The sequence below is a fragment of the Hippichthys cyanospilos genome, chromosome 10 (assembly GCF_059441005.1).
Source record: "Hippichthys cyanospilos isolate Australia breed blue-spotted pipefish chromosome 10, RoL_Hcya_1.0, whole genome shotgun sequence".
NCBI lineage: Eukaryota > Metazoa > Chordata > Actinopteri > Syngnathiformes > Syngnathidae > Hippichthys > Hippichthys cyanospilos.
In genome coordinates this window covers 6,487,824-6,502,973 of record NC_142378.1, presented here as the reverse complement: position 1 = coordinate 6,502,973, position 15,150 = coordinate 6,487,824, and the positions used below count along the sequence as shown (strand labels likewise).

General features: G+C 60.0%; 4 protein-coding genes across 8 annotated transcripts; 1 reads left to right on the top strand and 3 right to left on the bottom strand.

Moving 5' to 3' along the window:
• Positions 1-188: 188 nt before the first annotated feature.
• zbtb37 (zinc finger and BTB domain containing 37) lies at positions 189-3,925 on the bottom strand. Of its 5 annotated transcripts, XM_088426220.1 has the most exons (6): positions 3,785-3,925; positions 3,020-3,697; positions 2,625-2,820; positions 2,152-2,519; positions 1,979-2,078; positions 189-1,632 (listed from the first exon to the last, which is right to left on the bottom strand). In XM_088426220.1, the coding sequence occupies exons 3-6, from the start codon at positions 2,763-2,765 to the stop codon at positions 1,156-1,158; spliced, it is 1,086 nt and encodes a 361-aa protein (XP_088282346.1). In that variant the 5' UTR covers positions 2,766-2,820; positions 3,020-3,697; positions 3,785-3,925; the 3' UTR covers positions 189-1,155. The 5 variants fall into 5 exon arrangements, with proteins under 5 accessions (XP_088282346.1, XP_088282341.1, XP_088282343.1 ...); XM_088426215.1 differs by having other exon boundaries at positions 2,152-2,820; XM_088426217.1 differs by having other exon boundaries at positions 2,152-2,788.
• Positions 3,926-3,991: 66 nt separating this feature from the next.
• Positions 3,992-5,715, bottom strand: s1pr1 (sphingosine-1-phosphate receptor 1). The gene has a single exon (XM_088426221.1). It carries the CDS (start codon positions 5,046-5,048, stop codon positions 4,071-4,073), a length of 978 nt encoding a protein of 325 aa, XP_088282347.1. The 5' UTR covers positions 5,049-5,715; the 3' UTR covers positions 3,992-4,070.
• Positions 5,716-7,884: 2,169 nt separating this feature from the next.
• Positions 7,885-10,000, top strand: dph5 (diphthamide biosynthesis 5). The gene is made up of 7 exons (XM_088426071.1): positions 7,885-8,093; positions 8,519-8,643; positions 8,719-8,827; positions 8,940-9,060; positions 9,215-9,254; positions 9,314-9,417; positions 9,476-10,000. The coding sequence occupies exons 1-7, from the start codon at positions 7,959-7,961 to the stop codon at positions 9,688-9,690; spliced, it is 849 nt and encodes a 282-aa protein (XP_088282197.1). The 5' UTR covers positions 7,885-7,958; the 3' UTR covers positions 9,691-10,000.
• On the bottom strand, positions 9,885-14,387 carry slc30a7 (solute carrier family 30 member 7). The gene is made up of 11 exons (XM_088426070.1): positions 14,192-14,387; positions 13,999-14,100; positions 12,899-13,012; positions 12,752-12,839; positions 12,198-12,327; positions 11,519-11,671; positions 11,414-11,452; positions 11,221-11,356; positions 10,567-10,657; positions 10,343-10,492; positions 9,885-10,220 (listed from the first exon to the last, which is right to left on the bottom strand). Exons 1-11 carry the CDS (start codon positions 14,269-14,271, stop codon positions 10,173-10,175), a joined length of 1,131 nt encoding a protein of 376 aa, XP_088282196.1. The 5' UTR covers positions 14,272-14,387; the 3' UTR covers positions 9,885-10,172.
• Positions 14,388-15,150: the final 763 nt, after the last annotated feature.

Below are 15,150 nucleotides of genomic sequence, written 5' to 3'. Positions count from 1 at the left end.
GGGAATCCGGGTCCGGGAGGTCCAAAGCCGGATTTCTCACGCGGCTGTGCGGCTTGCACGTTGAGGGACGGCGGCGTGTGGCGTCAAAATGGACGTCAGGGCGCTGCGGGCCTGTCGGCCCTTCCCGCGCGACAGGACGCCCTCTTCTTCTGCTGAGCCCGAGTTCAAACCAAATCCGCAATGGCCTCTTCAGTCAAATTTCTTTTATTTCTTGCAGTAAAGGTACGACAACTGCTCTTTGGCCCCGCCCCGTTTCACTTCCCGTTTGTTCAAATGTCCTTGGCAGATCTGTCAATCGAAATGAAAAGCATCCGATAAACAAGAAAAAGCTGAACGAGCGCCGGGAGGCGGAGTCAAAGATCCAGCTCAGGAGCGGACTCAAAAGGGCGGGCGGGCGGGCTTGCACGGGGACGTGTGAGGTAAGGTGTCGGGAGGAGGCGGGCCTGGCGAGGCTGAGCTAATCAGGTTGAGGTGCTGCGGTTTTGTACAAGTGAGGTCGGTCGGCTTTTGAGCCACGCTACGAGCGCGGGTCCCGTGGGCCCGCCCGCCATAAGCCGTCACCCGTCAGGCCGACCTTGGTCGGCGGAAGAATTTGACAATTTGACTGACGGACGTAGGCCAGACGCTACGATCCGTTCCGAGCCAGGGGTCAAAATGAGGCAGAATAAAAAGTTCCAAGTTCTCCTCTCACAAAAGTCTCTTTGGCGCCGAATTTTACGGTCGGCCGGTTTCGCTTTGATGGCGGGGACGTGAGGTGAATCGGATCCGTCGGCCCCGTGCGCACAAGGCCAGCCGTTAGCTGCCGCGTAGCTAGCGATTTTCGAGCTTGCGTCCGTCGGAATTGGCGCCTCGCTCGCCTTGAGGCATCGGCTGGCGAGCCCGCTTGGGCGTTAGCAAGAGCGGGAACCGGTCGGGGCCGGCGAAAGAAAAGGGCTTTGCCCTCACGCGACGAGGAAAGCGCCCCCGGCGGTGACGAGAGGTAGCCGAGTCCGTCGGCGTACGCGCACCGGGCTTAGCTCCGGACCGTTGAGACCCGAACTCGACGGCGGCGGTTCGAGGGGTCCGGAAGGAGGCGGCGCCAACGGTCGGCGAGGCGGCATCACTCGCGCCCCGCGACCCAGCCGGGCCCCTCGCGGCGCGGGGCCCGGCTCGCCGTCAGTCGGGCCCCGTGGTGGAGACGGACGCGTGGGGGCCCTCGGCGCGGGGCGCCCCGCCGATGCCCTCGGGCTCCTCTCGGCCCGGGGAGGCGCCCCTGGCGCCGAGGGAAGCGGTCGTGGTCTCGGGCGAGGCGCTCTGGGCCTGCTGCCCTGGGTGGTTCTTGCGCAGATGTTGGTTGAGGATGGCCTGGAAGGGGAAGCTCTTGGCGCAAAGGCGGCAGGTAAAGGGCTTGTTGCCCGTGTGCTTGCGGATGTGGTACTCCAGCTGGTCCTTGCGTGTGTACTTCTTGCCGCACAGGCGGCACGCGAAAGGCGTGATGCCCATGTGCAGGCGCATGTGGCGGTCCAGACTTCCCTTCTGGTTGAAGGACTTGCAGCAGTAGATGCAGGTCAGACGCGGGTTGTAGCGGAACCAGCGCTCGCCCGCCGGGTCCCCGGCGTGGTCCTCACACGCCGCCGTCGCCGCCTCCTCACCCTGGCACCCACACAAACGTGGCCTCGGTCAGAACCCTAAGACATGCCCTTCGATTGTTTTTTTTTTTTTTTTTTTTTTGCTTTTGCTGGGAAATTACGGGTCGAGCCAAGCCCGCCCGTATCTGCCCCATGTTATCGGAGGGGGCGTAGGCACGGAAGCTCGGCGGCACTTGAGGTAAGAGCGCAAATCTTGGCCGGCACACCACATAGCTGCGCCCTGGCTTATTTGCCGGGAAACGTGCTGCCCGGGAGGAGTATTTTCTCCCCGGTTTCTCTCCGCCGCCATCCTGACCGGAGACGGGCAACCGAGCGGATATCTGAGGCGCGGCGCTGCGGCGTCACGTGACCTGGGAGCGGGCGGGCGGCAGGTCTTCGCTTCTGCTGGGGGACCGGCTCTCGGCCCGTCGACCGTCGGGGATGACCGGGACGCCGCCCGAGGGACTCAACCTGAGGCGTCCGCATACACGCGCGCGTGAAGAAGCGGGAGAGGCCGCAGCGCGCGGGCGACGGCGCCGCTCACCCGTCGGCTTCGCCGAGGTCGCCGCCCGTCGGCTCGGCCTCCGGGCGCGGCGTGCCGGCCTCCGCCTCGTCGTCGGCCCCGATGCGGCGCTCGGCCCGCTCCGCCTTGACGTCGGGGCGGCGCTCGGGCTGGGCGTGGCAGCGGCCGGGCCGGCGGCGCCCCTCGGCCCGGGCGGGCAGCTCCAGGTGGCGCGGCGGCGCGGGGGCATCCCCCGGCTCGGCCAGGCTGATCTTGAGGTGGATGCCCTCCAGGATGCGCGTGCAGCGGTCGATGACCTCCTGCATCTGCAGGAAGCTGGCGGCCGTCAGGTAGCTGACGATGTCGCACAGCTGCAGGCGCAGGCGCCCCGTGTAGCAGAAGCCCAGGAGCTGCTCGAAGACGCCGGCGTTGCGGATCACCGTCAGCGACACGGTGCTCATCTGGCTCAGGGACATGTGGTCGCGGAAGTAGGGCGAGCTGGCCGCCAGCACCACCTTGTGCGCCCGGAAGCTCTGGCCCTCCACGTGGACCACGATGTCGCACAGGCGCCCTTGCGCCCGCAGCTGGTTCAGGTGGGACAGCACTGAATTGCTGAAGTCCGGCACGTCCAGCTGGATGCTGCCCGAGCGCTCCATGGCGCTGCCCGCCGGCCGGACTGCTGAAACACAGTTGGGGACCTTTGCGACCTTCCTTGAAACGTGACAAAAACATTGACGTCAACGTTGACACTTTTTTTTATTTATTATTTTGGGGGGGGGGAATACAAGCAACTATACGTTGATGGAGCTCAATTTGCCTTCCATTGCGACGGACAAGCAATATGGAATGATTGGCGTTACGGAAGTGCGTGTCACGTGATCGCTTGCTCGCGGCGCGCGATTATACTCACGACGCGGCGATTCCCGAGCGGATCGTTCCGCGCCCTCCACGCACGTCAGCTGCTGCGTGACGTCACGGGCGAGGGCTCCCCGTCAGCACCGGCGGGCGGGGGCTCCACAACCATCAGTACTTCCTCTCCGCTAACTCCAGCTAGCAGCCGTCGGCGGAACCTCGCGCGCGAGCGGGGCGGGACAACGCGGCCGGGATCGCTTGGCTTGGCTTGGTTTCAAAACCGACGGGAGAATCTCGGCTCGGAGAATCTCGGCTCGGCCAACGCCGACGCCTTGTTGGCGATTCAGTTCGCTTCGGGCCGCCGAGGCGGCTGCTCGTCATCCGGCTGGCGGGCGAACCGGAGAGGAGGGCGGGGAGGGGAGGGGAGGGGAGGCGAGCGCCCGGGCAGGACGCGGAGAGGAAGAAAGAAAAGGCGCGCGCGCGGGATGCCGGGAGATGCAGTCGGCGCGGCGCGAGGCGGCCGCCGCACGCGCCGCGCGCGCCGCACGAGCACTACAACTCCCGTGGGCCCACCGGAGCGCGTGCGCACGCGAACCAGACGAGGAACGCGAGGAGCGAGTTCAAGCTCTTTCCGACCTTGCAAAATGACGTCACGGGCCACGCCTTTGACTTTGTCCGCAGAAGCCGCTTCGCATCTTGCGTCAAGAGATTCTCTTGCATTCGTGGCGGCCCGCCGCTGCGTCCGGGAAGAACGAGAGCCGAGGACAGACCGTCAACTTCCGTCAGTTCGTCGCAGGAGCGCTAGGGGGCAGCAGATACTTACAGAAGCCAGTTCCGTCTCGCGCGCAGGCTAGAAGGTCACTTGCGCGTGGTTCGCGCGCGTTGCTCGTGTCCGGACCTCGCATCTCGCGCGACGCGACGCCGCGGGAAAGGAAAGGCAAAATCCAGCTAGCCCTGGTTGGCATCGTACCAGTCCACACCGGGCCCCCTGACCGCCGTTTCAAATAAACATCAAAGAAAAAGCCAGCGCTTTTCCTAATTGTTTTTATTACGCGTCAACCGGGTTACAATGGCAAACGGCTTTACGCGTCGCTGGGGACTACGCCTGTTCAGGGGGAAGACGGGGGGCCCCGGCGCCGGTCCCTGTCCCGCTCGGCGTCCGGGCGGCCGCAGAGCAGCGTGCGCAGGAAGGCGCGGCGCATCTCCCCGCTGGTCAGCGTGTAGATAAGCGGGTTGGTGGCCGAGTTGAGCACGGCCAGGGCCAGGAACCACTCGGCGCGGTAGAGCACGGCGCACCCGTGCGCGCGGCAGGCGGCGTCGAGCAGCAGCAGCACGAAGAGCGGCGCCCAGCAGGCGATGAAGCAGCCCAGCACCAGCACCACGGTGCGAAGGAGCGCCATGGAGCGCTCGTCGGCCACGGCGGGCCCGCGCGCGCGCACCAGCGCGTAGATGCGCGCGTAGAGCGCCACGATGGCCATGAGGATGACGCTGAAGACGCTGGTGCAGAAGAGGATGTAGGTCTTGTGGTAGAGCGGCAGCACGGTGGAGCAGTGCTCCAGGCGGCCCACGCAGTTCCAGCCCAGCAGCGGCAGCGCGCCCAGCAGCGCCGCCACCGCCCACAGGGCGCCGAGCAGCGGCGGGACGCGGCGGCCGGCCGCTGCCCCCGAGGCCCCGGACGCCACCTTCATCCGCGCCATGGTCAGGTGGCGCTCGGCCGCGATGGCCAGCAGACTGAAGACGGAGGCCGCCAGCGCCACGAACACCGAGCCCTCGCGCAGGAACCACTGCGTGGGCGTCAGCCGGTACGTGTTGGCGCCCGACAGCAGGATGTTGGCAGCGTACGCCACGCCCGCCAACAGGTCAGACAGCGCCAGGTTGCCCACGAAGTAGAACATGGGCCTGTGGAACCTCTTGGTGCGCCAGATGGTGGCCAGGACCAGCGCGTTCTCCAGCACAATCAGGACGCACGCGGCCAGGAAGACGGCCGAGTCGGCCCTCAGGCCTGCCGCCTCGCCATCGCGCTGCCGCAGCTTGCCCGTGTAGTTGTAGTGCCTGGCGATCAGGTCCGAGCGGGCGGCGTCGCCCATAGCCCGAGCTTCCCTCAGCGCCTCATGGCTGGTCGGGCCGGACGCCGCTCCTATCCTCTCTTTTCAGACTGCCCGGCCGCCCGAGGACCGAGCCCCGCCGGCTGTGGCTTCGCTCCCACCGGAGAAAGTCCTGATCCCCTTTTGCCTTGGCGCCGCCGAGAGAAAACGGCCGGCGGCGGGGGCGCCCAGTGCTTCTGGAGGAGGAGGAGAAAGTTGAGGGGGCCGGGGCCGGGGCCGGGGGGTGCCTCAACGACCACAAATTCTACGGCTTTGATTTCCCGCTCCCCAACGTCCACAGTAGGACTTTGGAAGACCGAATGAAAGGACGTCCGTTCGGACGCCTTTTCGACGTCCGAAATTGCAGGCCCGGCTGGGCTCCGAGCGATGAGTTGGCCACGCCAGCAAACCCGCGCGCTCCGTTCGCACGCTCCGTTTGCTCCCGAACATGCGGCGGGGCGGGCTCGGGGAAGGCCTTCCCTTCACGGCCAACAAAGGCCTCTCTCCCGGGTCCGCGTAGCTGAGCGTCACCATGGCGACCGGCGGACAAGTTCGCGCAAAAGCGCCACCCCCGCTCCGGATTTCTCACTTGACCCGAAAGAAGATGCATTGCTGCGTGCGGGGTCGCGCAATTAACAAACACGTTCGATGGAACTTCTGTCTGCCCTCTCTAGCCGGCGGACTCAATAAACACGCTCGATGGAACTCCTTTCTGCCTCTAACCGGCGCACTCTGCTCAGCAGAGTCTGCTGCATACCCGCCACCCGTCAGCTGGAGACATCCTAACCTTGACACGATTTTCTCCATGATCTTCACCCTGAACAAGGGTGGGCTCGGACGTCGGTTCAGTCCGATCACTTCTTTTATTGAAAATAATACATAGCGCTAACGCGGGCCGCGACGGGCGCCGCCCGCTGACAGATGTCATTGTTCTAAGGGAGAAGAGAGCCCGTTTAAAAATGTACACGTCGCCACCGGCCTCGTGTGGCCGATAGATCAGTTTGGGTTACCGTTTACGGGACGCGCCCGTAGTAATGGCCTTCATTTTGGGGAATTGCACTAGTCTATGTTTTACTAAACAGGGACGTCTGCTCCGGTTCGCTCCGGGCTGAGCGCTGCTCGGGCGAGGGGGGGTTGGGGGGAGGCCTCCCAAGGGTCCTCTTTACATTCAGGCGTGCTCATTAGGATGCTTGGCGCCTCCACGGGCCCCCTTCATGGACCCCCTTTGTCGGTGCCGTGTGTGCATGTGTGTGGAGGGGGGGGTGACGGAAATAGAGAAAGAACAGAGAATGAGCTTGTGTTGGCAACTCCGGGATTCCGTACCAGTGCCCCCACTTTCATGTTTTAAATGAGAACGAACAAATGCGAGCAAAGTCTTGAATTCGGCTTCGAGCGCTCCGCATCTCAAGTGCCCCGCTGGCATGTCACATGGGGCGGGAGGGGAGGGGCACAGAGAAAGGCCAAACAAGGGGATGGGGAAGTTTTCTCACCACTGACCACCATTCAAAGGCTGGCAGCTTTGAGGGCCGTTGCCACGGCGACCGCGGCGGCACAACATTTGCTTCTCATTTGGGAGAATTCTTCTCATCCCGTTTGAGCTCATTCACTGCCGTTGACGGACGTAGGCGTCCAAGGTCCATTTTTCTCAATACGTTGACATGGAGGCTTTGACGCGTCGGCCTTTCGGCGACGAAGTTGCGAAACACGTTTTCAAATCTTCGAGCTGTCCTTTCCAGCAGCGTGGCATTTTGCCCTCGCCCTCAGTCCGTTTGGGTCATCCCCGTTCCTTTGCCAAGAGTGCACGGAACCAGTGCGGGTCAGCAATCGGGTTCCGTTGGTCTCTGCACGCTCCCCCGAGTGCGTTTAGCTTGAGGACGCGGCGAGGCCATTACACATTGACCTTTGACACTTGGAGGGAATCTACAGCCACCCGAATTTTTTTTGGCTTTTGCCATCAAGTGCCAAAACCGGGCCTGGGCAAACCTGCAAATAGTCTGAATACTGTAAGATTGCCGCGCACTAAAAAAAAAAACTAAATACATTCCCCCCCAAAATAAAAAGAAAATGCAACTATGGCGCCAACATACATTTGAAATAAGTCGCAAAAATAACCAAAACAAACATCTGCAAACATGTCAACCCACCCAGCCCCACCCTCACCGCAACAATCTGTTGTTGCCGTTCAATAAAATGATGCATCGTCTCAGTACAAAACACTGAAAGTAAACAAATGCGACGTTGGCGACTGAGCGAAGTGAATCTTGTGAAAAGCAGTTGAAATTGAGCAAGTTACTACAGTACTTCATTCGCTTCTCCGCATGACACGTTTTGAACGAGACGGGAGTTGGTCGTAAAGGCAGCAAAAGTGTCGTGATCGAGAACGCTTCACAGCAAACGCAAATCAAGTAGGAACTATTCTTCAACACGGCGAGCCGATAAAACAACGGACTCGCGGCTGAAGCTAGGGGCGGCCATTTTGTGTTGCCGCGGAAAGGGGGGGGGGGGGGGGGGGGCAACGAATGATTCACGTAGACTTTGCAATGGATGTCATCAGTATTGGGAATCGCGACTGAAACAGGCCACGCTTGCAACTTCATATCACTTCACTTTCATTTCGCTTAAGACGATTTGACAAGGTGACGCACACAAATCTTTCGCCATTCTCAAAGAAGCGAGTATCTTCAGCAATACTCACTTTGCTTTCATTTGATTTCTTTCGGTCGAGGGAGAAAAAGCAAAACACGCAACAGCCCGAGGAAATCGCCCAATTCCGGGCGCGTTAGGTGGCAACGTAAGGTGGCCGCCGCTAGCTTCGCGTCTCCCGGCGGCAAGTCGGCTCCATTTTTCGGCCGGTCGTCAGCATATCCGCGCAGCTGTCCGAGGAAGACGATCGGGGCCAGGCGCGCGGCCGATATGTTGTACCTGGTGGGCCTGGGTCTCGGAGACGCCTCCGACATCACGGTCAAAGGTTTGCGCGCGGTCCGCAAATGCTCGCGCGTCTACCTGGAGGCCTACACGTCCGTGCTGACCGTGGGCAAGGAGGCTTTGGTCAGTTGCCTTTCGCGACCCGCTTTTCGCTTCTTGCGGGTCGCTTTTCGCTCTCGCGTCCGAAGAAGGCGCGAACGGACCGACGCCTACCCGTCCGCGTCTTTTTCCAAGCGGCATTTCCCCCGATTGAGCATACCCCGCGGCATGACGGGAAACGGACCCCTGAATGCGAGGGTTTTGGCATTCGCAATTGAATCGCAACAGACCACGAGCGCGTTCCGATGACTTGCGAGCCGTACTCTTGCTCCTTGCTTTAACTTGCACCGGAATCGTCGCCAAAATCCGGAGACCTTGCTCGACCCCAAAGTCTCAACCTTACCCTAAGTTGCGGAGTGGACTTTGAGCGCAGGAACGGGAATTCAAATCCATAACACATTGCGCGGTCCGAAGTTTTCCGTTTTTCTAACGGCACTTTGTGACTTCAGGAGGAGTTTTACGGCAAGGAGGTGACGCTGGCCGACCGCGACCTGGTGGAGCAGGAAGCTGAGCGGATCCTGGAGGACGCCAAGGAGACGGACGTGGCCTTCCTGGTGGTGGGCGACCCCTTCGGGTGGGAGACGCGAGCTCCCGCTCCGGCCGTTCGGCCCGTCCTCTGACCGGCGTGTTTTTCTCGTCCGCCGGGCAGGGCCACCACTCATAGCGACCTGGTCCTGAGGGCGGTGCGCGCCGGGATCCCGTACCAGGTGGTCCACAACGCGTCCGTCATGAACGCCGTGGGCTGCTGCGGCTTGCAGGTGCGTCGCCCGCCGCTGAAAAGCGACTCGCCCAAAAACAAAACCTATTTGTGGTCGGGGCCAATGGGGAAACGCTCGTCGTGCGCTCACGTTGCACGTGCGCGTCCGTCAGCTGTACAACTTCGGCGAGACCGTGTCAGTGGTGTTCTGGACCGAGTCGTGGAAACCCGAAAGCTTCTACGACAAAATCCTGCAGAACCGAGCGGCCGGCCTGCACACGCTTTGCCTGCTGGGTAAGAGTGCCGAGCCGTGCCGCCAGCCCGCGGGAGGTCAGCATTAGCGCCGGCCATCGTCGTTAACGCCCCGGCGATGGCTGGCGCGCCGGTCTTGTGGCCCGGAACGCTTTTGGCATGGGGGCGTTTGACGTTTTGATTTGATTTCTTACAGACATCAAAATGAAAGAGCAGTCGGTGGAGAACTTGATGAGGTAAGCGAGGCGGGCGCCCACGCCGCCTGACGGCAGGCTGACGGGCGGCGTCATTTCAGAGGCAGGAAGATCTACGAGCCGCCGCGCTTCATGAGCGTGGCGCAGGCGGCCTCCCAGCTGCTGGAAATCGTCAGGCGGAGGCGGGCCGACGGCCAGGAGCCGGGTGAGCAGCGCCCGCCGCCTCCCTCGGCGTCCGTCGCTTGACGCGTGCCCCGCCGCAGGTCTGACGGAGGACGCCTTGTGCGTGGGCGTGGCCAGGCTGGGCGCCGCCGACCAGGAGATCCGCACGGCCACCCTGGCGCAGATGAGCTCGTGCGACCTGGGCGCGCCGCTCCATTCGCTGGTGGTGGTGGGCAGGCTCCACCCCCTGGAGGCGGACATGCTGCGTCTCCACGCGCGAGACGACGCCTTGACGCAGCTCCGCCCCCTCTGTTGACGGCGATGGCCGTGAAGCCCTGGCCCCATTTCCTCAATAAATACGCTGACATTTTTCTTCAAAACCGCGTCGTCCTCCTCCGCTGCCGACGGGTCTGGCACATTCCGACATCCACCCCACTTGAGACGGTCCGCACACGCTTCCTGTTTCTTGTAATCCGTGGTGACGGCGCCCATGAAAAAAATCCTTCAATATTAACCTCCAACAATCTTTTATTACTGTTGAGACTGGTCACATGGTTTGGCACGCGCATGCGCACACACACACACTCAGAGTCTATGGTCCAATAAACTGGCAGCATTGTGTCAGGGGGCGGGTCCAAGATGACAGCAAAGGCACTTTCCCACAAACTCCCCGTCGCAAGCGCCGAAGGGGACGGGGTGGCTCCGCGGGGTCCGACGAGTCCGCCCGCGACCCGGAGAACGGGGGGGGGCGCCGCCGCAGGCTGCTTTTGGTCCCGGAGTTCGGCGGGGGAGGAGCATCTACATGGCGGCCATGTCGATTTGAACATACAGCTGCCGAACGCCCGCCTGTGTGCGGCACCAATCAAAAAAAAAAAAAATCAGGAGGAATGGGCGCATCAAAAAGTGGTTTTTTTTTTTCTATTGCGTGGATGCCCACAAGATTTGAGGTGCTCCGAAAACGTCCGCACCTGCGTGAAGATGTTGTGCGTCTGACTGAGTATCCAGCGAGCGTCGGCGTCGGGGGCCACCACCACTTTCAGGGTCCCCACGTACACGTCGGTGCACAAGGTCCAGAAGTGGGGCTGCTGCACGTTGTAAACGCCTTGCAGCTGCTGCACCTGAAAGCGGGACGGGGCGCACGTCTCACTGCCAAAGATGGCGAGCGGGCGCCCGCAAAGACGGCGGCGCCTACCCGCTGGTAGCACTCGGGGAGAGCGGCCTCCAGGGCCGGCGGCGTCCTCTGCATCAGGATGCCGACGGAGTCCCGCAGCAACGGGACCACGCTGGGGTCAGGGACGGGGGCCCGGGTCACGTGACGCCTCGCCGGACGGGCACGCCCGAGCGACGCGCGGGCCCCCATCAAACGCTCAAAAAGTTTAGGTGAGGATCCGCGTATCGGCTTTCCTTTCGGGATTTCAGCACAAACGCTGTCAACTTTTGTGGAACTTTCAATTGCTTTTTCTTCTTTTGCGTCTTTTACTGGAGGTGTAGCCGGCAGATAAGGTTCTGGTTATGAGGCGGCTCGCCGGAACAGCGGTTAGCACTTCAGGGACCCGAGTTTGAATCGAGCTGCGCGGGGTCGGCTTCTGTCCTCCCGCACTGCAAGAACGCGTGCGGCCGCGCGCCGGTCTCTGCGTGGCCAGCAATTGACCGCCCGCATGAGAAGTGGCACTCGAAAACGGCGCCAAATACGGCGTTTGATTCCAGGATGCACTTTTTTTTCCCCCTTTCGGACTAACTCGCAACCCGCATAAAGGCCTTAAAACGTGGTTGGCATCGATGTTGCTTTTTCTTCTTAGGTACCCGTCAAGAATTTTTGTCTGCAACGTCTCGGGGGCCGACCCACCTGACTCCGATGAGGACGGCGATGAGCATGGAGCAGACGGGGTCGGCGATCATCAGGTCGTAGTTCTGCATGAGTAGGGCCGACACGATGACGCCCACGCTGCCCAGGGTGTCGGCCATGATGTGCAGCAGCACGCCTGAGGAGCCGCGCGGTCAAAAAGGGGCGGCGGCGGAGAGCGCCGGAACCGGCTCACCTTGGAGGATCTGCTTGCTGGAGCCCGGGCGCCGCTCGTCTGTCGACACAAGACACTCGGGTGGCCGCGTCTTTTCCCGCCGCGCTCGACGCTAGCGTATCTCACCTTCGTGATCGTGGTGGCTGTGGCCGTGGTGGTGGGTGTGGCCTTCGTGCTGCTGGTGGGCGTGGCCCCCGTGAGAATGGCCGTGCTGGGCGCCGCGGTGGGAGTGGCCGTGCCCCGCTGCACCGTTAAACAGCGAGTGGCTGTGTCCGTGACCTGGCCCGGACAAGAGATGACTTTTTTTTTTTTTTTTTTGGGGGGGGGGGGGGGGGGGGGGCATCGGCTTTCATCGGCCACCGCTTGATGGCGTGGCTTCTGTGGTGCATTTCAAAGCACTCCGGTCGCCACAGAGCAAAACAAAGGTCATTTTCGAGCTGTCAAACCCAAAAGGACGCATTCGTTGCCATTCTTTCATTGTATCATAGTACCAAAACGAATCAATTTTTTGCAAAAAAAAAAAAAGTCATCAACGACTTCATTACCTAATCATTTAATTTTGTAATCAACTGTGTTAGTACTTACTCCTCCTCAAGCAATCAATGTCTTGTGAATTGGTTTAGTAATGGCCATTTTTAGCAAAAAAAAAAAAAAATTATATATATATATATATATATTAAAAGTACCTGGAATTGAATGTCAAGGCGACAAAATACGTCTTTGGCATCGAATGAGTCTTGTTTACCCAAATAGCATTTAGTTTTTTTCAAGTGTTTTCCCGTTTGGGTTTGCCGCCGCGCGTTACCTTGGTCTCCGTGCGAGTGTCCGTGTCCGCCGTGCTGGAAGACGAAGATGCCCACCAGGTTGACCAGCAGGCCGGCCACCGACACGGGCAGGAGACGCTCGTGGTGGACGTCGGGGGGCTCCAGCGCCCTCTGCATTACACGCGCAGGTGTTACGTGCGCGTCTTGCACCGTGGTGTCCAAACTACGGCCCGGGGGGCATTTTCCGCCCGCCACATATACTAAAAATGCAGTCTGTTTCATACAAAAATGCATTACATGTGACAACGACGGAAGCCCTATTGAATGCCGCAGATTTCGGTAATATACAGATATAAAGTTACGCCCCGCATGAAGTCAAAGGCTTCCTTGCAGCATTCCCGCAGCATTTAGTTGTTAGATTCGAGCCTTCTGCCAACTACAAGTCCCGCGATGCATAGCAAGAGCATTGTGCGACTGGAGACGGGCTAAGCCGCTCAACGAAGTCATCGGAAGGCTCGCAAATGTCTTAAACGGTCCCCTACGTCATTTTATTTTTCCGCGAGAGCGAAACGGACGCGGAATCCAGGCCAGTTACCTCCACTCCTTCGGAGAAGATGAAGAAGGCGGTGAAGATGAGGAAGAGCCCGTTGACGAAGCCGCCGATGACCTCGGCCCGGACGTACCTGCGGCGTGCGTGCCGTTAACCGCCTGGCGGAGCGCTCGGCCACACGGCGGGACTCACCCGTAAGAGAAGCTGTCGTTAGAGCGCCACCTGGAGACCACGGAGGCCGCCAGGCCCGCCAGCAGCGCCGTGCAGTCGAAGAACATGTGGAAGGAGTCCGAGATCAGACCTAGACTGGAGGAGGCCACAACGCGGAGCGCTGCTTGGAGAAGGACAAAAAGCGCAAGGCGGCCACAAAATACCACGCGCTCCGCCGAGCTAAAAGGGGGACGGGGCCCCTCCAACTCCGTAGCACTGAGTCAACGCTTGAGATTTTTACTGCGGACGGTACGACTGCGCCATTTACGAACGCCCACGCTTTCAATACACGAAGGTCATTAGGCGGACTCGAAACCTTTGCGTACGCTAACGTACGGCAAATAGCTGAAGAGCTAAACCACGGTCTGCACCAAAATCGCAGGACTAGCGTGATCTACAAACTGTAATGGCACTCCTGACGAGCACCGCGTTGGGAATGGAGATGAGGAACCTTTTGAAAAACGCTTGAAAGAATGTAGATGCTTTGACCCGAAGCCGCACCGCGCCATCCTTCCTCACTACTAATCTCCAGAAAAACAAAGAAAAAATTAATCAACCATTAAAAGATCGGTTCCAAAAATCACCATTTGGGGTGTGGCCCACGCGGCCCCAAGACAGCGGACCCACGGACGGGTTCCGGGCTGCGGACAGGCGGTTGGGGACCTCCGCCGTTCGCCGCAATTTGTGGCAAGCATGAATGGAAAGGCGCAATTGAGCCGGGGCGGCCGTCTTGCCTCTTGCTTCCACCAGTTTCTAAACTAAACCCTTCCAGTGCCTGTCCGCGGGCCGTACGTTTGACACCCCGTGGATCGGAGCGTTTTCGACTGGACTTCTACTTTAGGGCAGAAGGAGAAAATAAAGGAGCTGGACAATTGCGATTCAATACATTGCGATTGCTTTCCTCTGCGAACCGAATGGGAATTCTTTGCGAACGCCGCGTTCGGAGCTAGCCCACTTCCGCCTCTGACGTCACGTCCTTGTTATTGAGCACGCGCGCGTACTGGCGACATATACGTGGCAGTGATTAGCCGGATGCTAAACGCGGGCTAGCTTAGCGTTCGCTTCGTTGGCGTTCGGGTTACCTGTTGCTCCAGATGCCGTAGCTGAGCTCCACGAAGGCGAAGGAAAGGTTCAAGCACAAGAAGAAAAACAAATTCCGCGACGTTCTGTCGGCCAAAATGGACCTGCAAACAGGCACGTTCCCACGAGCGAGCGGCAAAGTGTCAGCCGGCTTCCCGGGCTCGCCGTCGCCCGTCCTTTGTTTGGCCCGCTCACCTGATCCATCCCGACAGCTTGAGCACCAAATTGAACTTGGCCGGCTTGTACTCGTCGTCCTTGATGGATAAAGGGAGCATATTTGTCTCCCAAACGCGCGAGTTGGCGCAACGCTTCCGCTCGCGCGGATTTCACAACAAAAGCGAGCAAGGGCCACTTCCGGTCGGCCGGCCGCTCTGCGGGTTATGAGCGGCAGATGGCGCGAGAGCTCGCGGGATTCACGCGCATCCGCCTCGCGGTTTGCTGCTCGTTTTCATGCGCGTGCATCCATGTTTGACTTTTCGGATGCACGCCGACGCGGGCTCCGGCGACCTTTGTGACCACGGGCGGCTTTCCGACGAAGCTGCGAGAGGTGTTCCCATGGTAACCGCGAAACTGGGCTAATTCCCGCCGACTCGCTGGGCTCCGCCCACCTCCGCGCGGTTGACTCATCGATTCGTCTCGGCATCAAAGCAAAACAAGACCGACCACGCTGTCGAATAATATTAAAAACAAAAACATCGTTTTTTTTTTTTTTTTTCAAGCAAACCACTCCATAAAACGGTTCAACTTGGAATATATATTTTCCATGACGCCTGGGGAAGAATCATACCTGAATAGGCTTAATATTTTTTAAAAGTCACAGTATATGAGTGCCTATAAGAGGATGTTTCAACTGTGGTTTTAAGTTGTAACATTACCATTTATCACTAGATGGCAGAAATGGCTTGGTGGCCACATCAGCAGAATGCATTGATTTTTCCGCAGTCTTATTTTTCTACAAGTACCAGATCCGAGCCTCGGCCTCCAATATGGAATATGGGCTCCTAAATCCATCATATCAAATCGATCAGCAATGGTTTCTGCCGTGCTTGACATGGCGGCCGCCGGCCCGGGCCCCAAAACCTAAGACCGGCGCAGAGGGGGAGACGCCGACCGCGGGCCCGGTCCGGATCGACGCCAGAGAATCTTGAAGGTGG

Coding starts and splice junctions, on each gene's coding strand:
- slc30a7 (XM_088426070.1), bottom strand. CDS start 14,271: ATGCTCCCTTTATCCATCAAGGACGACGAGTACAAGCCGGCCAAGTTC. Junction 12,328..12,751: donor TCTTCTCCGAAGGAGTGGAG/GTAACTGGCCTG, acceptor CGTGTAATGCAG/AGGGCGCTGGAGCCCCCCGA. Junction 10,493..10,566: donor TCCCCGAGTGCTACCAGCGG/GTAGGCGCCGCC, acceptor TCCCGCTTTCAG/GTGCAGCAGCTGCAAGGCGT.
- s1pr1 (XM_088426221.1), bottom strand. CDS start 5,048: ATGGGCGACGCCGCCCGCTCGGACCTGATCGCCAGGCACTACAACTAC.
- dph5 (XM_088426071.1), top strand. CDS start 7,959: ATGTTGTACCTGGTGGGCCTGGGTCTCGGAGACGCCTCCGACATCACG. Junction 8,644..8,718: donor GTGGTGGGCGACCCCTTCGG/GTGGGAGACGCG, acceptor TCCGCCGGGCAG/GGCCACCACTCATAGCGACC. Junction 9,418..9,475: donor GGCCGACGGCCAGGAGCCGG/GTGAGCAGCGCC, acceptor GCCCCGCCGCAG/GTCTGACGGAGGACGCCTTG.
- zbtb37 (XM_088426215.1), bottom strand. CDS start 2,765: ATGGAGCGCTCGGGCAGCATCCAGCTGGACGTGCCGGACTTCAGCAAT. Junction 2,079..2,151: donor GACCTCGGCGAAGCCGACGG/GTGAGCGGCGCC, acceptor CGGACGCCTCAG/GTTGAGTCCCTCGGGCGGCG. Junction 1,633..1,978: donor TGCCGCCCGCCCGCTCCCAG/GTCACGTGACGC, acceptor TGTGGGTGCCAG/GGTGAGGAGGCGGCGACGGC.